Raw genomic sequence first — 22,320 nt, forward strand, 5'->3', positions numbered from 1 at the left:
GGGGGGGGGGGGTGCTGCAGCGAGCCGTTTAGTGGAGAAAGTGAATACTGCTGAATACACATACTTTAAAGAGATGCTGTTTGCGAAACCAATGTGAGTTTGGAAAATTGCACAGTATTTTTCTATTTTAGTATACCTCAACAATGGAATTATGATCAGTGGAAATGGCCATGACACCTCTCCTTTAAGAAACTCAACACCTTTATCCAACTTCATTCTAAATCTTGCTTTTAAAAGGGTATGATGCAGGTAACACAGGTCACCATTATGTCTGCTGCCAGACAGGCGGTACCGTAGCATCACTAAAACCACCTGACTCAGGAACAGTTAAGGCCTGGGCTTGCACAATTCTTATTGTTTTGCTTTTAGTTTTTGTATGTCTTGTATTTGCATTGTTTAGGAACATGTGACCCAAGTGTTTCGTTATTTACATAACTACACCGTTGTTGTGTTTATGATATGACATTAAACCTTTTGAACATCTGAATTTTATGCAGTAGAACCCGAGTGTGATGCGGAAACATTCCTTTTCATTAAATATGAATGACTCTTCACCAAAAAGTATTGAGATATATATAAATATATATATATATAAAAAAAGATTTATATACTGGTTGACAGCAGCTTTGGAGCTATTTGCCTGCTTGAGAGAGCGTTCAGCAGGTGGGAGGAACATCACTGACAGAAAGCTCCCTCCTGGTGTCACAAGCACTTAAAACCCACCCACTGCTGTTGCCAATCTACTGCAATTGAATCACTAATAAGCACTTACGTCCTGTGTTGAGTACAACAACCATTCCTGAGTGTTAATAATCAGCACACCTCGTGTAGCCGCTCTGTGGAGGCCATGGCAACCGGCTAAGCTTAAGAGGAGGATCAGATGAAAAAGGGTGAAGGCTCAACGGGGAGACGAGAAGGGAAGGAGACGAGGCAAAGGGAGGAGGAAGGAGGCTTCCAGCTTCAGATGATGAATGCTGTATACAGATGTATGTATCTGTGTGTGATTCAAGTATGATAAAGAGGCTTCACCAGCACCTAACACACGACTGTCAGTTATTTATCATTCACACAGACGTTATAAGCTTATACTAATTTCTACCAGGGCTGAATTTTTGAATATTTCTTTTTTATATTAAAGTTCTCTTAAAATTGTTTTCCATCTGTGTTTTTAAGTTTTGTTTTACTTTTATGTATGCACCACGACATCAATTGAAATTCCTCGTACGTGTAAACCCACCTGGTAACAAAGCTGTTTCTGATTCTGTCTCATTATTTTAAAAATGTCAAAGCTTCTATTGGGGTTTTCAGAGAATTTTGAACGTCTGTTGTCATATTTTATAACATCATAACACAATTTCAATCTCCACATTTTGATTACAGCCCTTATTTATACTACCAGCCAGTGTCATTATTTCGGTAAGAATCATTGTGTGTGTGTCCTACCTGTCGGGTCTTTAAACACAACCTTGGCATCAGCGTGTGTGTGGATGATGCTCTTCAGCAGCACGGCCATATTGGGAACTTTGTTTTTCGCCAGCCGTTTCAGCGCAGCCTACAAAGACGAGGAAATCAATCGACACACATGAGCTGGTTAATCAAATAACAGCGTGTTCAGAAATAAATCCATTTTTATTCAAGTCATTTTTCAAGCACAAATCTCAAACAGTGGCTGGATGAAATGTCTTAACTACATTGATTATTAGCTTCTTTGTTTCATTTGTAATATACGGTAATTAAATTAATATTTGGGGATTTTGAACTTATAACATACACACACATTCCTACTGTAATGTATATTTCGTACCTCGTTCATGCATACTGCTCACACTGTATTTACCTATATATTCCACACCCCTATTAACTTCAAATATTGTTTTCAGCATTTTATGGGACTACATAAATGTATCTATACAAATGTGAGAAAATACGTTTCCAAATTGGTGCAAAACTTCTATTTATGGGGTCAGCTGGTGGTTCCATTGAGAAAGAAAAAGAAATGCACACCGCTGCAGATTATCTATTTAGTTTTAAGATGCATTTTAGACAAATGATCACTGCCTTACACCAAAAATGAAAACAACAAACTCTACACATTACCGAACATGATTTACTGTGGACGCTTCGGTCGACAGAAGTTGGGAGGAATGTTTGTTTATTTGTTTATTGATGCAAACAGGGGCAAGCTGAGGTTCATGTTAAAGCTTAACCTGAAGGAGCTTAGCCAGAGTCCTTCAATGACTCTGGGCATGTGACGGGAGTCTGTTTCAAAGACCACAACAGAAACCAACAGTGTATTATGACTAAACACTGGCGAGTTACTCCACAGAGATCGAGACATGGAGAGGGAAGAATAACAGCAGTCTCCATTAGAGTGATTGATGAGTGATTGTTCTGTTTCTAATTACAAAAGCCTCTAGTACAGCTACTCCATTTGTCCTGATTATGCCAAGAGACCTCCAGCAGCGATACACTGTTATGATGGAACATAAATCAAACAAAACCGACTTGACCTGAATAAAAATGCACTTATAGCTAATTATTTAATGGACTGAAAGAGTTTTAGGATGGCTTTTTTCACTTGTAGTTTACGAGGCTGTATTAGGACCATTGTAGATGAAAAAAGGTTCTAATATAATAACGGAAAAGAAACACTTGAATATTCTGATATTCTAAAGACTATTGTGTTTTGGTTTGATCAAGGAAACACAACGAGTTCAGTTTGCAAGGTCTCAGAAGTTAATGTTTGGTTAAGGTGGTGAACAAAAAAAAGAAAGACACAAAATGAATCACCTTTCGGAGAACCATGACTACACTGTAGGAGTACAGGAAGCACGAGGGGTTCCTCTCGTCCAATCCCATCTCTGCTTTCATCGCAGCCCAGGGACCACCGCTGAACTCGTCTTCTTCAGTCTGTGAGCAGGAGCCCTTTAAACAGAGTCAAACCGTTTAAACACTCAGAGACATTCAGTAACCGTGGCTTCAAAATATCAGGTTTATTTTTTCCAACTGTGACCAGCAGCTCTTTAGATCACTGTGTCGGTGGCGATTTCTCCACCCTGTCGTTCTCTTTGTCTCCAGGAGGCTGAATCTTGACAAATGTGTGGATGTGTGCTTGTGTTTTTGCTAATTGTGTGAACGTGGTCGCACCTTCACATTTGCTATTACACATGTTTCTTGGTCTGGCAACTGGACAAATATATATATATATATATATATATATTTCAGATTGTCCAACTACATTATTTGTCACTTTCGTTGTTTCTTTTTTGTTCTGCCTCAGAAGAGCGGGAGAATGAGGAATAAAACACAGCGTGTGAAGCTGCCACATCCTCACTTAGTCATTTTAGTTTTTTCTTTCTAATTGTTATGTATTCCCCCACTTGCCTACTATGCACACTATGTTATCTTTTTTCTGTGCAAGTTTATAGACAAAACAACTTGTAGTGCAATAGAGAAAATGTAATCAATTACAGGATAAAAATACATATCTAGTTAAAACAAGATTTATGAAAACAAATATTAAGCGGTATGCCTATGGCGCATACCATAATACTGCAACATCCCAGGTCTGATTGCTCATTTCTAAACTGAACTCTTACAATTTGAGGCGAAAGTGACCCCAATATGTTTTTTGTCTTATGTCAATCACCGCTTTTATTACCTGGCTTGGTGACCGGGCCACAGCACCGTGAGCCGGAGTCTGAGGGACAGAGACCACGATGTCGTCCAGCTTCTGACCCTGAAGCTGAGAGAAGGGTTATATTATTCCGCTGCACCATGATGGAAACACACCTTACCAATGAGATGCTCTCGACAGGAGTCATCCATTAGAGCTTTGGTGACAACCACTGAGCAGCAGCAGCATTTCTGATCATGACTGTGAGATTAAACGTGATTTCACTGCTCGGTTGCTTTCATTTTGAGTCAACATCAACACACTTCAAGGAGGCATACACAAACAGGAACTCCAGATGGCAAGGAGGGGTAAACTGCTTTGAATGTCGAGAAAAATTACTTTAATACTAATTTCAATTATTTACATTTTATCATTGTAATTTTAAAACTATTATATAACATTGATGATAACATTGTCCTGTCTTTATATGCTGCGATGTGTCTATAACGTAACTATCCTGACAGGCCTGCTGCAGGATGACACTAACCTGCTCTGGCAGGAACCCTGCGGGCCCCGGGAAGCGGCGGGTCCTGGGCCGGTGGGCCTCGGAGCGGGTTCTTCTCTGAGGGAGCTTATTGGAGGCTGAGACCAGCTGCACCAGGCGGTTGGTGAGGACCGGTGTGTGAAGGGGATGAGGGCTGAGGGTGGAGGGGTTCAGTGAGGAACAGGAAGAGGGCGCTGGGGAGAATGACTCAAAGATTGCACGGCCCTGAGGGGAGGGTCCTGGTGTTGCCCACGGTCTCTGGGGCCTGTTGAGTGTCCTGGAAATGGGGATGGGGGCAGGGGAAGACACAGTAAGGCCAGAGAAAACACTTTGACTCTGAGGAGGCGCTGACAGGGGAGAGGGGCGGGGGTTTGCCGTTCTGAGAACATGAGTGGAGCAGATCCGAGTAGGTAGGTAACTACTAGAAGAGCCAGGGGCCTGGGGAGCAACGTTCAAGTCTCTCAGGGTCCGATTAGGTCCGCTGCTTGTCGGGGGTCGCAGTGTTTTTGCTGAAGTTGCAGGATTAAACGCAGGTGCAGGTTGGGCTGGAGCAGCAGACTGCACCATCTGCTGGTCACACTCATCCAGGTCTGCCAGGTCAACATCCCAATCATCAAAATCATCCAGTCCCGCCGTGTTGGCAGGACTCTGTTGGTGTGTCAAAGCAGGCTGAGATTTATCCAGTGTGTGAGGATGAGTCTGAGCAGAGGAAAAGGAGGAGGAAGAGGGCCGCCTCAAACCCTGAGCAACAGTTTGTCCTGCAGCGGTGTGTGTGCTGCTCCTCGATGCCGAGCTGATGCACAGAGCAGCTGATCTCTCTGCAGTTTGCTGAACGCAGTTTTTCTCCGGCTCTCTGTGAGAAACAGAGGAAGCCCGCAGCGAGCGGGAGGACACAGCAGCTGCCACATCAGCTGATCCAGGCGCTGAGCGGACAGCCCAGTCGGTCCCGAGCAGGTCCTAGGACACACAGTCAGTCAGTCAGTCAGAGAGAGAGAGCGAGAGAGAGATACACACACACAGAGAGAGAGAGAGAGAGAGAGAGAGAGAGAGAGGGAGAGATTGAGCACGTAAGAGAGAGAGAGAAAGAGAGAGAGAGAGAGAGAGACACACACACACACACACACACACACACAGTGTGAGAAAGCAGCAAAAGAAGGAGGATCATTATGTCAAAGAAATGGAGCAGCCCATGCTCAATGGTGGATTGTTATTAAGTACAGTTACTCAAATACTGTGCTTTTCCTCTTTTTCATTTTTTACCCTCGTAGCCTACTTATTTTTACATACATTTCCTTTGTGCAATCAAGACTTACATTCATTCTTACAGCTGTACATTCATTTATTAGGACATTAAATAAAAAGTAAATCGCCTCAGGAATTGTGTACTTTTTACAGCACTACTAGTCTACTACAGTCAACATTGTTTTTTGTACTTTTACAGCACTACAGTAAAAAATACATTAAAAAAATAAAAATGGTTTGAAATAATTTAAATTACCCAACCATGTGATTGCATTCAAGTGTATCTAAAATGACTCCTGTATTAATAAATGAGTGGATCGACATATTTGCAATGTTATGATTCCAGCATCCTAAGTAATTTAGTACTCCTGATTATTATTACATGCTTTTTACTGTAAAGTAACATCTTCAAGGATTTATTTGACTGGGGTAAATGATCTGACCGGTTCACTGATAGTTAAGTACCATCAGGTGTGTTGTTGCTGGGACTCACCTCATCATCAAAGTCCTCACCAATGTTGAACAGGCCACTTAATTTGCAGGTCTGTAACAGGAAACAAAACACTGATAACATGTATTCACAGCAAATGCAGGTTTAAATCACCAGATGCTAAAGATTGTCTATTAAACAAAAAAAAGAAATGTCATAAACTATTTTGCATTAAATGTTAGCATTTGTTAGCTTAGTTAGCACAGATTGTTTTGAGTCTGCTTTTTAGCTCACTTACCATCGCAGTCCTGAGATATCACGATTAAAGCCGTATTTGATCGGTCTGTATACCAAACTTACTGAGGGATTTGATGCCATTTACTACCTGCGTTGTAATGTAAAATGTCGTTTTGTTCGCATTCTTTAATTTTACAAGAAAACGCTGCTAATCAACTTTAGGTGAGCTGCTGCCAGGGATCGCGCCGCCACGTTCAAACACGACGTAATGACGTAGGTATGTTTTTACAAAGTGTATTGCAGCAGAGCAAGATGATTCACTCCAACTTTCCTACTTGACGTTCTCAAAGTAGTTACTTAGAATCTTAAAATATGAGAGACTTTCTGAAAATAAATAGTCTAATATATTATATAATAACTCTAACTTCTATATTGTTTAACATTATGGATAATATTACAATAATATATCCTTATTATGACTTTCAAATCTGATTAAAGCTGTTTATCATGTGTGTTTTTTCCACACTGATTATACATGCTCAAAAAAAAGTTGTAAACCAGACATTGTTATACTAGGTTTTGAACCTAACTTGAATTGCATTGCTTAGTGACAACCTTTTGCATAAACAACAACAGGAAATAAACAAGGAACATTTTAGATTCATGTTAACGTTTTATACATCTTGACGTTTCTTGGTGCTTTGATCAGAGGACTGTTTTGGTGGGTATCAATACTGCCACCTGGTGGCCATTTATGTTAATACATGTATCCGTTTTCATTTTGATCTAATAATAACTAGTGCTGAAGTTGTGTTTGAGCAACAATCTTGCGACTGATACCGTAAGTCATTTCGAGTTGTAATATTTGACATGAAAGGTACACAAGACTGATTTAAATAATGAAAGTTTTGACCTGACCTTTGCTTGGACCACAGTGACTCACTGCAGCTCCAGTGAAGGTGAGTAGAGGCAGACATTTTCTCTGAACAGTATGATGTGTGGACTTACAAGGTAAAAGCATAAGATCTACTTTGAATTCAATAAAGGAAAAATATACACATACCTGATGATACTATTGGTATGATAAAATGACAATACAACCTCCCAAACATTTAAATTTAAATCAAGATAACTAAGGACAAAACTAATTGTATAAGATCCTTTCAGTGATAAAAATAACAAGGTTGACAGTATGAATTCACCCAAAAAAGAAACGAAACACACTTAAAATTTATAGTTTATTTTGTATTCTACATTGTCCCACTCATCACTGGAGAAGGTTTGTTTTTATTACATTTTCTGTTGTGCTACTTTGCAATAGTTTGTGGCAAGTCTATTTTTGGAGAGGAAACATAAAGTTAGATTAGTATCTCGTCTTCTTTTTACCATTGTTAATTATCTTGTAGGTTGAATTTCAGGTGCCATGTCAAAGGACACCTTTCCGTTCACTTCTACCTCGCTGCGCTCCCTGAGGCTGGAGCAGGAGCTTCAGGAGTGGGAGGATGCTCGGCGAGCGTTGGCCAATAGGAGAGCCATGACCAGGGCCCCGCTACCCAGGGCCCCCAGGCTTTCTCCCAGGCAGGGGCGACTGCAGGAGGTCCGGGCCCCTCGTGACCCGGTCCGGTGCAGAGACACGGCCGTCCACAACACCTTCATGTGTGGGGACATGAAAGGAGTGTATGCGGTGCTGAAGGACGCTGCCATGGTCAACGCCCTGATGGAGACGGTGCATGAAGACATGGTGTGGGCTCCAGAGATGGGTAGGAATTTAAGACCTTTTTCTTATAGTCATGGAGGTGTTAGGATGTAGGCCTTTACCCACAACATGTCACTCAAAGGAACACGTATAAAGCCCAAGAAGGGACTGACAATGACCACAAAGAAATTAAAAATGTCATTGAAGGGACTCAATACGACTATAAAAAGAGACAAAACAAAAACATAGACACAAATGTCTACAAAGAAGCTTAAAGCAGCTGCACAGACACCAAAACAACTACAAATAGATGCAAAAATAAAAAAAGAAGTACTCAAAATGACTACAAAGACACCATAATGAACACAAAGACAACCAAAGTAACTGCAAGGTGACACAATTATAAGAAAGACGCAACAAATGACTTTTCAAAGGAACTTCAAATGACTACAAAAAGATCAGAAGGTCTACAAAGAGACACATGAGGACCGCAAAGCAACTACAAATAGAGAGAAAACGACCACAAAAAAAGAAACACTTGACTTAAAACACAACCTAACGCAAACCTTGACTTAACACACACTGTCCCTGTGTGCCTGCGTCAGGCATGTGGACGCTGAGCTCCAAGGTGAAGCAGACCTCAGCGTTGCGCCTGGCTGCCAGCAGAGGACACTCGGGCTGTGTGGAGGAGCTGCTGTTCCGTGGGGCCGAGGTGAACGCTGACCCTGGGGGGAGCACGGCCCTCCATGATGCCTGTGTGGGCGGCCATGATCTGTGCGTCCAGCTGCTGCTCTCTCATGGAGCTGACCCTGAAGTGCTGGCAGCAGACGGCAGCGCTCCTCTCCACCTGAGCTGCACCTCCGCACAGTCACTGAGGTGAGAGAGGAGCTCACAACTCACCATTTGTTCTTCATTAATATCAATGATATGCTTTAGGCTGTCTTTTAGAGCTGCAAAACTTAGTCCACTCATCAATTACCCTATCTGCAATGATTGATAATGGATGAATCATCAAAAGTGGGTTCACCGGGCGCTGTACAGTAGCTGCACACTGCTCCAAGTACTAGGATGGGTTAAATGCAGAGGTCACATTTCACTGTGTGTGCTGTGCTGTGTGCATGACAAAAATAAAGAGAAACTCTCGTTATTTTTGTCACATCCTCCGATTCTAACAGGATTCTAAAGTGATGTTGTCAGCCTCTCAATTATGGAGAGGTCTTACTTTTTAGTTTTATATATATTAAGCTGAATGTTGCATAAGGCCATACCCACCACTTTAGTTGAGTTTCTTAACTATAGTATTAAAAACAAAAGCCCCTCTACTTTTCGTCTTTATCTTCACTTATGTTGTAACAACGTACATTTCCGTTCTGTGGGATGAGTATATTCTGATTTTGATTCCTAAATGTTCTGGTAATAAAACACATTTGTACATTCTTCTCTGAGACTGAAATAATTTGGCTCAACCAAAAGATCTTCCATATTCCTGCTTTTAAGAAAACCTTAGCTCATGTCAGATGGAGACTGCATGTTTTTCTAGATGTGCCTTTTGTTCCAGGTGTGCTGAGCTGCTGATAGAGGGAGGAGCAGAGGTCAGTGTGAGGCTGGGGGGGGCGAGGATCACGCCCCTGCACCTGGCCGCCCGGCGAGGCCTGGAGCAGCACGTGGAGCTGCTGCTCAGCACCGGAGCAGATGTGTTGGCCACAAATCAGGAGGGGGAGACCCCACTGAACGCCGCCTGCTCCGGGGCCGAGAGACAATCTGAGGCCGGGCGCTATCTACGAGTGGTCCAAAAGCTGCTGGCTGCAGGAGCTGATCCCAGAACTGCAGGCAGGAAGCACCACACCCCCCTGCACAACGCCTGCGCCAACTGCACCCCCCGGATTGTGGACGTCCTCCTGCTGTATGGAGCTCGGCCAGATGTTGCCAACTGTGCAGGATACACGCCGATGGACTGCCTGCTGCAGGTAGCTCAGAGGGCTGGAGGGAAGGACGTTTAGAAAGTGATTGATCAGATATCCTTTTTTTTATTTTTAAAGCTTGGGTAGTGGGATTAACTATTTTCTGCTTGTTCTTTAAGGCGGTTGAAGATTACCCCAGCCACCAACCAGAAGCAATAGCACGGTCACTTTTGAACCATGGAGCTCAGCCTGTCTCACCAAAGGTTAAAAACACACTAAGAGAAAATGAAAATGATACATGAACAAATTATATTATATTAAAGCATAGATATGCTATTATATATCATTATGTGATGATGTTATTACCAAGAAAGCTTCAAAAAGGGAATCGCGGGGGAAGGTTGAACAATGTCAAGTCACATTTTCAGAATGGAAATATCTTCATAATCTTCATTTAATTAACTCCAAACAAATGTAGCACCAGAAATCTATCAATCAAAGGATTCCATAAAGGAGATATATCAAATATAATACTTCCAGTAAGAAACGTTTAAGTATGAAACATATGTCAAAATAGTGGATGAAGCAAGATAGCAAGCAGACCTTGAGAAACTTGGATGGACATTTCTGTTCAAAGTTTTCCTAGCCATTATATACGAAATTATTAAACTAGAAATTAATTGGCAGATTATTTGAAGAGGAAATTATCAGTACTTGCAGCCCTACAAAATAGTGTTTTGAAGTTCCTTAAATAATAGATTTTGTTCTCCTCTCTCCAGATGTTGAAGCAGTGTGTCCTCTCTCCTGCCACTCTGGAGGTGATGCTGAACTCGTACACATTGATCCCTTGCTGTGAGTGGATGGACTCTCTGTCCACGGAGATATATGAGGTAAATAAACCATGTAATCTCCTCTTCCTCCTTTTGTTTATGATCCTGTGATCTAAAGTGTTTTTGTCTGTCTTTTTGCTGCCTCAGGAGCACAAATCTTTCTTGGACTTGGTGCGTCAGCGGACCGGCCAGCCTCGCTCTCTGCAGCATCTCTGTCGGTGGGCTTTACGCCTGCGCCTCGGAGCCCGGTGTTTCCAAGCGGTCAGTGAACTGCACATTCCCAGCTCTGTGAAGGACTATCTGCTGCTGAGTAACGACGGGACGCTCCAGTGACTTCATACTGTACTTTTATTTGAGATAACAATAACCTGTTTCTGTTACTCTTTTCTTTAGTCATGCTTCTTTTTGTCAAATTGAAATACTTTTCAGGTTGAGTTTGTGTAAGGAAAAAAAGTATAATTTGACCTCCTGTTTGAATATTTACTTTTTATATATTTATATTGTTGTTACTATTGTTTTAACAACAATTTTGGCAATAAATTGCTTGCACAAAACTTGTGAAATTAAATTACTGTTTCGATGTGATGTGCAATCAAAAATAAGCTTACATGCATAGCTTTTAAATTAAATATCATATGGGAATTATTCACCACTACTACCAATAAAACTACTACTACTCAAAACATTAGCAATAACATGCTTTTGTTATTTTTAGCATTTTATATTTAAACTGGATACACAAGTAGATCAGTATTCAAATAGATAAATGCTACTTTATACTTCTACATCACTCTAATTCCAAGGGAAATATTGTACTTGCTGCGCTGCACTACATTCCTTGTATTTCATAGCAACTGAACTTGTAACATACAGTAGTTTACTAGATTAACATTTTAAAAACAAAACGTGGTCATTTTATAACACACAGTATGACCCATTGTAATTGATTAAATATAAATTATTTATCAAATAATGCAAATCAGCAACAGTAATGTGTTGTCAATTATGTAGGCCTATCTCAATGCTTATTGATTTAGAAATAAAATGTTTTAAAACGAATTGGCAATAAAGCAAGTTTCTCAATAGTTTACCGAACTACAGTACTTTAGCAAATGCATTTAGTTACATTACACCGCTTTTTATAGGTCCCCAAATCACCAGCAAGGTAAATGCCACAATATTTGATATCTATAGTTGTTATTGCATGAGCAGGTGGAGCAACAGGCGTGATCCGTCTCAAAAACAAGCGCAGCCAACTGCCCGCGATGACGTCACGCCGTCTCTCTGTTTGTTATGTGTTTTTTAAGGAGCAGCTGCTAACTGCTAGCATTGAGCCTCGTCTTTAAACATGCTTTGAATACACATAAACAGCTGGCAGGTAAGATTGTTTAAAACCAATAAAAACACAGACGTTCGCACGAGCTCTGTGTTCAGTTTGAAAACTGTTGCGACTAAAACAAAAGCGAGCAGCGAGGTCGCAAACAGCCGAAGGTCGTTTTTTTTTTAGCTAGCAAGGTAGGCTAGCTTGCAAGCTAACTTAGCTCATTAACTAGCAACATAAACTACAGCATAACAAGTTAGTAGCACATGTTTCAGTACAGCACATTTGGGTTTCCTGAATATTGAGTGTAATGACTAACGTGGCTTACAGAAATCCCTGTTGACACGTCTTTAAACAGGTGTTAGGATTTGGCTTCAAACAGCTGGTGACCAGCCCCGATGGTTCGCTGCTGCGGAGCTTTATGTAACTTTCACACATTAAAAAACTCTTTTGACTTTTACAAATGGTAATTCTTCGTTAAAGATTATGAATTTCCTTGCAAACAAAGCATGATTGTGTAGTTAATGAGTTCAAAATGCTGCGATACAATGTGTTTACATGAAACCCAGTTTATCGGTGTCTTGTGTAAAGAATCGATGTCACTTCCTTCAGTTCATCAGAATCCAGCTTTATTATTGCTGAAAGGTCATAACGTATTGCTTTTTTATTGATCAATTATTGCTTATCCTTTTAAAAAAAGAAACATAAAAAGGCCATGTTCTGACGTTTGGATGAAATGTTCTTTATTTCGGGCAAATTTATGTTAGATGCAACCCAACAGCAAAATAGTCAACTTTTATGAATCGATTAATAATTTAACCAACTTTCCATGCAGAAAAACAGAATATGTTTAACGTTGTTATTGAAATAACTTGATAATATCGTGTGAATTATTATATTGGTAAAAAACTATAAATTATACATAAAACCAGAATATATTTCAATGAATGTAACCTTTAGTTTGTTAGAATGTTCCCATAATATGTGATAATGTTGCATGTTGGATAAGGCTTGCTAAATTGTGGCACACTTTGATTTGGCGGTGTATAACTAAACGTGTGTTGTGTCTGTTTGGAGGACAGAGATGGCAGTGTGTGCACTGACCATGCTGGACGGGATGGAGACTGAGGTGACGGTGGCAAGTGGGGTGTTGCTCCTGGTCCTGGCCCTCGTCTTCGCTTGGCTCTCGACTCACGTGGCCGACCGGGGCGACCACATCCTGGGCACCATCCTCACCGTGGGGGCTCACGCCTCCCTGATCGGACTGGGGGCCCACGAGAGCTACAGCGGAGGGTCTCCCAGCACAGACACCCCAGAGCAGCAGACTCCCCCGGCCTCTCAGGAGAACAAGCCGGACGACGGGGAGTCGGGGACCGAGAGAGGAGAGGGGGAGGGGACGGGGGAGGGAGCTGAGGGGGTGAGGGCTGATCTCCTGCTGGACATACAGAGCAAGCAACCCCAGGCTGGAAGACTGCACACTTCAGATGACGAGGATGATGACGACGACGATGATGAGGATGATAATGAGGGGCAGGAGGAAATGAAAAAGATTACAGACCATATTCCAGTGTTGTCCAGCACCGTCTCCCCCTCCCCCACCACGGCCACCTCCATCTCTGTCCGTCTAAAGTTTTTAAATGACACAGAGGAGCTAGCTGTTGTCGAACCGGAGGATACAGTGGGAGTGCTGAAAAGGTAAAACAACCCCAAACATCCACCTGCAGACTTCAAGTAAAAACTGCCATAGGAATAGATTACAGTTTAGGAAATGCTTTGCTTTTCTTGCAGAGGGATAGGAAAGGAAAACATAGACATTTCTACCTGTTTTTGGTCCGTGAATACAGTGTAAAACTCAGTATTTTTTGAAATGTTGTTTTCAATGTTTACATGTAGACAGTGTTTTGGCTTGTCTCTTCAGAGAACTTTCCTATGTGAGGCTTTACAGCATTGAACGACAGATCTGGCAAAAATAGTGCAATTTCTAACTTTACTATCAGGAATTTGTACATGATTCAAAATAAATATAGTTCCCCTTCTAGTATATTGAGCTTCAGAAGGGAATGTTATTGTTTTCCTATCAACTCTGCAACCAAGCTAATAAGTGAATGTCCAAAAATGCTGTACTTGTCCATTAATATGTGTTCTCGTCTCATTTCTGCTCCAGCAAATACTTCTCAGGTCGAGAGCATCAAATCAAACTTATCTACCAAGGCCAGCTGCTGCAGGATCCCAAGAAGACCCTGTTTTCCCTAAACATCTCACAGAACAGCGTGATCCACTGCCACGTCTCCCAGGCCATGCACGAGGAGCCTCCAGAGGAAGGGGCTCAGTCTGGGGCGGGAGCTGGGTCCGGGGTCTCGGGGGGATTCAGGGCTGCTGGAGTAGCCATAAGCACCAGCAGCCTGGTCGTGCCCGTGTTCGTGGTGATACTGGCCGTGGTGTGGTACTTCCGCATCAACTACAGGCAGTTCTTCACGGCGCCCGCGACCATCTCCCTCGTGGGAGTCACTGTGTTCTTCAGCTTTCTGATATTTGGGATGCACAGCCGCTGAACAGACCGGGAGAAAGCAGACACACTTACAGCTGAATGTTGTGAGTAGAATACAAATAACTATAGCAGGGGGCGGCACCTGGAGAGACAGACTAATCCAAATGGGTTCAGTGCACATCCAACAGCTGATTGGATCCCTGCAGTGTGTGAGTGAATGGTAGTGTGTGGGTGGCTAGCTAGGTGAGCCTGTTTGTGCATGTACCAAGATGAAACAGCAGATGAGTGATTGTACAGTATATGTGGAGTAAATAATAATCTGCTGCGAGTGAAGAACTCCTCTCCAAACATGACTTAGTGGTGCACACCATGTTGAAAACACTCATGGCTTTATCTTGTCCGCTCTTTTATTGTTGCTAAAGATTCAAGATGCTATTTTGTCCGTCTGTTTTTTAGGCCGCTGTTTGTGTAAAAAAAAAAAATAGTATAATTATACTAATAGATGCAAGACTCTAATACTCTTTGGAACCACTCACTGTTGTGCTGTGTGCCAGTTTTACTACCAATATATTGTTATTTGAACTGCAAATATGGACGGGCGGAAAAACTGTTGCTTTAGAAATAGGCTAATTTAAATAATCACTAGATATGGAAATAGACACTTTTTGAGATGATATTGTAAATATATTGTGTATTTTCTGTAAATAAAATGATAGAATGAATCAGATGAACCTGCATCTGGCACTTAAAGATTTGGAGGAACCCTCCTGATTATGCTGGACTGCTCTGGCTTCAGTGATGTCTCAAATTAAAGCATTTCAAACCAAACCTGTCTCAGTATTTGTTTGTAGGCTAAAGAAGTAAGCCTCAGGGTTCGATTTGTTTTTATTCATATACAAACACCAGTATGCATTTAAGTGACAATACTGATCACATTATGATCATGTACAAGTCATCCACACATGCACAGATTTGTGCTTTTGCAAGAAATGTTTTGGAAACTCACAACATCACGTTCTTTGTAATTGCTCTCGTACTGAACACAGATACACAAAGAGCCACAGCACAACATCAGTTGTTCGCTTCATCCAAGAAAAAGTGGCTTAAGAATCGAAATCACACCAAGCACAGCATCTCAATAACTTCTTTAGTGCACGTCACAAGACTTTACTGGAAAATATTCAAAAGGTTTCCACATACCATAACAGAAGCAGACGCCAAAGGAGTAACCATACTGGAAATAAATCAAGCTTTGACAGATTGTCACATTCATTACATCTGAGAAAAATTAATGTACTTGGCTTTAGGGACTGTACCAAAATTACTTGAGTGGGAAGGGGGGGTTCATTTGAGCTACCAATGAGTGAATCGGACTCGGGCAGCACTTTCATCTTTCCTGTTATTAAAAACTGAGTTGTTGTTCCAAGTAGCAAGTTGATCCTGACAAGGAATCACAAAAAAGGATCTTGATTCTTTGTGATCCATGCAATACATTTATTTCCCACATATAATAAGAGAAGAATGAAATTCAAATGTTGTGGGTCGAGAAAAAGTGTTTCCTGCCTTTGCAAAAACATCAGGCAAAATTAATCAAATTCAGAAAAGGCTTTTCTTGAGAAAGAAGTGAACACAATGTGAAAAAAGCAAAAGTATTCATGGTCGTTCAAAGTGGACCACATTTACGGTTTGAAAAGCTGAAAAGTAGTAATTGTCGTACAGTCCCTTAGTTTTGCAGCATTGATGTCCATATATACACAAACAAAGTACACCCTTCTGCTCACCTATGCACTCCTTACTAAAATTATTTCTGAAACTGTAAAGCCTTTGGGTTTAAATATAAGACACACAAATAAAGAAAGCTTCTTTAAAATATCCACTGTGAAAAGTACAAGATTAGTAAAATAGTGCATCTGACCTCTAAAGCATGTAATTTATCTTACAACTTCAGAAAATGATATAAGCTCACAGACTTATTAGTCATGATCCTGAAAGACAAACAGAACTGCATCACTTAATGAATTTGATCTCTAAGCAGAAATTCAGGGAAAATATTCAAGAAACGTTTTTTTTTTTTTTTTTTAAAGGAAAGAAAGTTACGTTTGATTCATGATGACTTTTCCCTCTCACGTGTCATACATACACGCACTATGTGCCCCAGGAGCCTCGTGGCTCATGGCTCATGAAATATCAAAATCTGCATTAGCACACAAATAAAATACACACCACTGTACAGGCAAACAAAAAGTTAAATATATTTTTGATGTAAACAAAAAGTTAAATATATTAAATGGCACACGTACTATCTTAAAAATGTCACATTCTAGGATGCATAGTTTTATAAAAATATAAATGATCACACACTATTACCACACATACACTAGGCAAAAAAGTGCGTTCAAACTGAATGCCAGTCAGCTGACAGACACACTAACAACTGTGCAATACAATGCTAGAATTAAAAAGCCACTGATGAAAACACCTGTGTCAAATGCTGGAATAAAAGCAGTCAAAGTCATTATGTCTCCTCCAGTTGAGTTACGAGGGACAGGTCACAGAATTGCCAACAATAAGAAAAAAAAAGTAGGGGCAACAAAAGCCATTCTTGACTGACTACAGCTAATAAAAGATGTTCAATCGACTTCCTATAAAGAGGGGACACTTTTGAGACGTCTAATGGGCCTTTTCAGAGCAAATATTTTGATAAGTCTTAGCAGGGAAAGCATAGGTTTAATAATTGTGTTACCATAGCTATGTTCATTATCATCATCATTATTTTAGATTAGACCTGTGGTTTCCCTGACATATCATGTCAAAATACCTGCAGTGGAAAATAAAATAAGTAAATTATATATATATATTAAATGTGATCCAAAATTTTTTATAAATATATAATATTGTACCACTCAGTTTTATTTGTAAACGGTACTGTAGCTGATAGGTATAGACACAGAGTGTGGCGAGGGTGTCATTTGGAGAAAAAACATCTGAGATTTGTGAAGCCAAAACTATGTGGACACACAGCGGTTTTTTGAGACAACATTCCAGTAAAAATCTCAAATATCCTTTGAGATAAAACATGGAAATATTGTGTATTTCCTTTTTTTTGCCAATAAACCACATGAGTTCCCTGTAGTGGGCCTGTTAATGTAGGTAAGAACAGCAGGACTGAAGGCTCTGAGAGCTTATGCTAGTTCAGGTCATCGTAGATACTGGAGATAGAGGGGGCTGAGAGTTTTGGCCTCTTTTTTTTGGTCGATAAGCTGATATTACTCTGAGAGCTGCTGCTGCTGCCACCACCTCCTCCTCCAGTCAGACTCACTCCTCCTCCTAGTCCTAGTCCTAGTCCTAGTCCTCCTCCTCCTCCTACTCCACCACCTCCACCTCCTACTACTACAACTCCACTGTTCAAACCGAGAGAAGTCCTTTTCTTTTTCTTGGGCCTCTTAGAATCTGAATGGTTGGTGCCTGTGAGACAGAAAAAATGCATCCATCAGTGGTCTTTACGTAAATAAAGAACATTATTTAAAAAGACATAGTTTAACCCAATCAAAAACAACTACTTTTCCCCTTACCAGTACTAGCCTACAAAGGCTAACCACAGTGGTCAAACTAATTCAAAGTGCAGTTGTGACTGTAGTTAAACATTTGGATTTCGATGTCTTGTGAGAAAATGTCCATTGTTCAATATTGTTCTGTTCTAGAGAAACAAGGGTGCAAAACATGGCAGTAATTACAAATCAGAATCAGAATCAACGGTCAACTGCAGTAACTGCTCACATCGAGGTCTGTAGATCCTCTTGAGCAACAGAGTCATGTTCAAATGTGTTTTTTGAGCAGCAAGTGCCACCTAGTTCCATTATATTCAAGAGAAGGAAGACATCTACTGTATAGGGCCCATATCTCCAACACCAGTCACACCGAAACACTAGCACTTTATTAGAGAGAAACAATAAGTACGTTCTGATTGTGGGCTGAACTGTCCCTTTCATTGAATGCATTCCTTACTGGCTTTCGATGAGGCGGAGTCAGTGGGTGAGATATCGGGGGAGTCCTCCCACTGCAGGCGGCTCATCAGGGTCTGTCCGTCAGGAATGTCAAAACTCTCGCTCTCCACCACAGCGTCAGGATCAGGCAGCGACGGCCTGTCAGGAAACACAGACACTGCCTGTTAAGACTGGGGGGAACAAAACTATCAAATAAATTCCATATATTCCTAATAGTAGTAGTACTTAATAAACATTCAAAAGGGCTGTAAGATTATTTTAATATCTACAGCACATTAACATCAAAATCAATCGGACATAGGATTACCTTTTTTCTCCTCACCTACTGGCATTTTTAATCACCAATGTCTTCTGAATTGTAATATGGTACCATTGTACTTAGGCCAGTGAAACAGTATCAATTCAACTTTCTCAAAAATAGGTAAAATATAAAATACATTTTGTATATATTGTGTATATACAAAGAGTTCATTTGTAAAATACATACATAGACACTTTGATGAAGCCTTTAAAAAACGTTGTTTTTGGTTTTTATTGTTATTAGAAAACCAGATTTCTAAGGGTGAATATTATTTTTTATTTTTTTTAAGTAAAAATTAAGTTGTATTCTCTTCACAGCAAGGCATTCATGATGAGAATTTCAACCATAGGATAATCTCAAATTGATTAAACTATATTAACAACATTTTTATTATCACAAGCTTGCAGTCATATGGGTTTTGTGGTTGAATGCTGTGTCTATAGGTGGCATAGAATTGCCTGCACAAATGATGCAGGAACCCCCACAGAGTTTTGTGAATCACATGCTGATTGGTCGAGACGCTGCCCCACTGAGACCCAATACGGGCCGGCAAAAATCCCCTGGTGATAAAATAAGACCTTTTGAAATGATAAAGGGTCATCAGCTCAGTTCTGTTATCACTTGTTAGAGGATGGACACAACTCTGCCTTTGTGAAGGAGCTGTTACTCTCAGAACATATGCCCCTTTCCCAAAGTGTTCACAACACTGACCAGCAGCAGTGTTCTGCTCGTCATACAAACAGTGAACTGCATCAGCAAACACCTGCACCATGAGGGTCACAACACACACAAACATGAATGTGTTAGGTACACTTGTGTGTGAGGGGGACACTCACGCGGACGGGCCCAGGAGGAACACCCTGACGGCCCTCCTCTGTTCGTCCGAGTGCTGGGGACACCGCGGAGACCTGGTGGTACACAAGGTGGCATTAGAAATCCCTGACTCAGCGTCATGCATCGCCCCGACTGCCTGCATGCAGCCACAGGGGGGACGAACGGGCTGCTGCGGACACAACTAGTGACCAATCAGAAGGGGCGGAGCAGGGGGTAATGTTATGAAATGTTAGAGCTAGATCACTGACAGGGTCCTGCATGGTCTACCTAAAAGTATGTCTAAATCTGTGTTGTTTCGTTTTGAGGAGAAAACAATTAAATCACTAGTCCAGCTAAATAAACGCACGTTGCCACTTGTGTACCCCTGAGTTAGTCCCACCACGCATGATCATTTTCATACAGAGGAAAATGATCAAGTTTCCAGATTCAACATGCAACCACAACGTTAGTTTTTGAGACACAGTTTCACAAAGGGGGCAGACATAAAGACACTAACCTCCGAATTGGGATTCAACAACATGGCTTATCCGACATAACGCCAGGTGCTACAGGAACTGAAGCTACCCAGCACAATCACGGATATCAGCACCATAAAATAGGTTTACCGTGTTCCCACCAGTTCCTCTATGTGCCAGTGGATTCTACAGTAATTACCTGGTACACATCTTCTTGGTGTGCTCGGAGATCACCCCACATTGCTGTAGAAACAAACACAACCTGAATGATCGGCTTGATTAAAACAGGATGATAGTAAAAACTATTGTTGTGAGAAGTAAAGAACAGGAAATAAGTGAATATGTTTGGGTTACGCACCGTTGTTAAAAGGGATCGGACTTCATCAGGGCCTAAAGTTTCATAACTGATGCCGGTATTATAGTTGTACTAAAATGAAAGACGGACAAAAACACATTATTAAAACCTAGCACTGAGATGCAAAACAAGACGGAAGAACTTTGAGGTCTTACAGGAAATGGAACACGGAAAGTCACCTTGTAAGGATCTGTACTGACGCCGCTCCCAAGGTCACCTGGAAAAGAAGACAACTGTTGATTCTCTTTACTTTTACAACATTTATAAAACTGTGACAAATATTATCAAAATAAGATGTCTAGTGTCAATAAAGACGGTTTCCAACCACTTCAAGTTATATACTTTGAAACCACCTTACAGCCCTTTAGATTTAGATTGGCTCCTCGCTTCTGAAAAAGACTCTATAAAAAGAGCTTGATGAATACACTCAAAGAATTGATATTTTTACAGTTCCGCTGTGCAACATTAATTGCATACGAATCCAGTAGTAGGCCTGAAAATATGCCAAACCCTTCCAATGTTGTATATCTACAAAGGTAAAGCTACTGTGTGTATAACCTCTTTACCCTGACAACCAGTGTTCAGATCCTACTTCCTGTGGCTGAGGAAACTGTGGGCACAGAACGTCCTGAGAAAAAGCTTATGTTTCCAGACTGATGAACAGACATCTGGTCAAGGATCAGCGCAGATTAATTTCAAACATTTATACCACAATATGAGAGGCACATGGAGCAAAACGTCACCAATACACAAGAAGCTAAATAGACTCACCATTTTTATGTTTTATAGATTTGGATCTTCTTGGAGAATTTTGACTCTGTATAAAGAAAATAATTCAGATAAGATTAAACTAATTTTACATATTTAATAACATCTTCAAAAGGGAGAACAAACAAAAATACCTTATCAGACTTTCTCTTCTTGGCTGTGGTGTGGAAATAAGATGTTTGTTTACTATATGAAATCAACCAGAGGTTTTATTTTAATTTATGAATGAGTGGAAAAACATTCTCACCTTTTTTTTCTGCCCCATACGACCAGTCGTTATCATTGAGATCATCGTTGTCTTCCTGATCACTCTCTGATTTGCTCATGTTATTATTGCTGGCTAGCCTGTTGAAAGATAAAGACAGAAAATAATCAAACCATCTGAACATACTTTTTTCAATACAAAGTCTGTTCTGAATGACCTTTACCTACCTGCGGTTTGCGATGCGACTGCTGTTTCGTCCCATGCCGAGACATTTCTCCAAATGCGGGGCGAAGCGAGAAGCTGCTATCAATCTTTTGCAGTTTGGGCACTCGCACTCTTTGTTTTTCCACTGATTGTACACTTGGCCAAATATGTCCACACCTGGCTGATCCACAATTTCTAGAAGAGTAATAGAAAAAGGCATATGCTGTAAGGATACACACCAGAGGAAAATGCATGTGGGCCAGAAGAAACTGAAAGACATGGCACCAACCAAACTCCTTCATGCTCTCTTGGTCCGTTTCATCCAAGAAAAAATAACCCTGTTTCACAGCACGATGCACCTCAAAACACAGGCCCAAACAGGCATCATCCACCAGCTCAGAGTAGATGTCATGGACCAAGGCCTGTAAGTTTAAAATACCAAATTCAACTGGATGACACATAAACCCATGAAAGACCAATATTGTTCTTTGGGTGACAGTTAAAAGTGAATTAGGTTTCTCTCACCTCCAGCCTGTTGCTGTCTGGGCCTGACAGGGGCATATCCTCCATTTTCATTTGAAAAATCTGTATGGGAAATCTTGACAGCAAGGTAATAAGATGCTGACCTGAGGATTATAAACAAACAGAAAAGAACATTTGTACGATCACTCTGTCATCTAGTGTCTAGTTCATTGTCAAACTGATACTTAAAATACTTACTTTTAAGGGAGATGTTAACAATTGTTTCAGATATGTCTTCAATCTATTGAAAAAAAAATAGAGAAAATATATAAACTAATGAATTAGATGGGTCTTAATTGCTCGCCAGAGGTAACATTCAGTTCAATAAAGTGTATAGTAGTAATATTGTATAACATAATATGTATAG

General features: G+C 40.8%; 4 protein-coding genes across 7 annotated transcripts in view; 2 read left to right on the forward strand and 2 right to left on the reverse strand.

Moving 5' to 3' along the window:
- Positions 1-6,309, reverse strand: part of hrob (homologous recombination factor with OB-fold) — a 9,728-nt gene extending 3,419 nt beyond the window's left edge. Inside the window, exons 1-6 of the mRNA XM_010787684.1 lie at positions 6,131-6,309; positions 5,896-5,946; positions 4,164-5,117; positions 3,662-3,745; positions 2,791-2,925; positions 1,444-1,552 (exon numbers count right to left, since the gene is read on the reverse strand). Of these exons, the coding sequence (XP_010785986.1) occupies positions 1,444-1,552; positions 2,791-2,925; positions 3,662-3,745; positions 4,164-5,117; positions 5,896-5,946; positions 6,131-6,133 (1,336 nt within the window). The 5' untranslated portion in view covers positions 6,134-6,309. The remainder of the gene's footprint in view (positions 1-1,443; positions 1,553-2,790; positions 2,926-3,661; positions 3,746-4,163; positions 5,118-5,895; positions 5,947-6,130) is intronic.
- Positions 6,310-6,884: 575 nt separating this feature from the next.
- Positions 6,885-11,050, forward strand: asb16 (ankyrin repeat and SOCS box containing 16). 2 transcript variants are annotated; one of them, XM_010787686.1, is made up of 8 exons: positions 6,885-6,910; positions 7,005-7,028; positions 7,476-7,829; positions 8,371-8,641; positions 9,324-9,732; positions 9,846-9,929; positions 10,446-10,556; positions 10,644-11,050. In XM_010787686.1, exons 3-8 carry the CDS (start codon positions 7,493-7,495, stop codon positions 10,827-10,829), a joined length of 1,398 nt encoding a protein of 465 aa, XP_010785988.1. In that variant the 5' UTR covers positions 6,885-6,910; positions 7,005-7,028; positions 7,476-7,492; the 3' UTR covers positions 10,830-11,050. The 2 variants fall into 2 exon arrangements, with proteins under 2 accessions (XP_010785988.1, XP_010785987.1); XM_010787685.1 differs by lacking the exon at positions 6,885-6,910 and having other exon boundaries at positions 6,941-7,028.
- A 719-nt stretch (positions 11,051-11,769) lies between these two features.
- Positions 11,770-14,787, forward strand: tmub2 (transmembrane and ubiquitin-like domain containing 2). 2 transcript variants are annotated; one of them, XM_010787689.1, is made up of 3 exons: positions 11,770-11,874; positions 12,895-13,512; positions 13,982-14,787. In XM_010787689.1, exons 2-3 carry the CDS (start codon positions 12,902-12,904, stop codon positions 14,367-14,369), a joined length of 999 nt encoding a protein of 332 aa, XP_010785991.1. In that variant the 5' UTR covers positions 11,770-11,874; positions 12,895-12,901; the 3' UTR covers positions 14,370-14,787. The 2 variants fall into 2 exon arrangements, with proteins under 2 accessions (XP_010785991.1, XP_010785990.1); XM_010787688.1 differs by having other exon boundaries at positions 11,771-11,874; positions 12,900-13,512.
- A 1,087-nt stretch (positions 14,788-15,874) lies between these two features.
- On the reverse strand, positions 15,875-22,249 carry atxn7l3a (ataxin 7 like 3a). 2 transcript variants are annotated; one of them, XM_010787690.1, is made up of 13 exons: positions 22,152-22,249; positions 21,957-22,057; positions 21,721-21,853; positions 21,455-21,626; positions 21,270-21,367; positions 21,157-21,179; positions 21,026-21,071; positions 20,434-20,471; positions 20,258-20,326; positions 20,099-20,142; positions 19,447-19,518; positions 18,311-18,447; positions 15,875-17,770 (listed from the first exon to the last, which is right to left on the reverse strand). In XM_010787690.1, exons 2-13 carry the CDS (start codon positions 22,005-22,007, stop codon positions 17,493-17,495), a joined length of 1,161 nt encoding a protein of 386 aa, XP_010785992.1. In that variant the 5' UTR covers positions 22,008-22,057; positions 22,152-22,249; the 3' UTR covers positions 15,875-17,492. The 2 variants fall into 2 exon arrangements, with proteins under 2 accessions (XP_010785992.1, XP_010785993.1); XM_010787691.1 differs by lacking the exon at positions 19,447-19,518.
- Between the last annotated feature and the right edge of the window lie 71 nt (positions 22,250-22,320).

Source organism: Notothenia coriiceps, unplaced genomic scaffold (assembly GCF_000735185.1).
Source record: "Notothenia coriiceps isolate Sejong01 unplaced genomic scaffold, NC01 NC01_scaffold00031055, whole genome shotgun sequence".
NCBI lineage: Eukaryota > Metazoa > Chordata > Actinopteri > Perciformes > Nototheniidae > Notothenia > Notothenia coriiceps.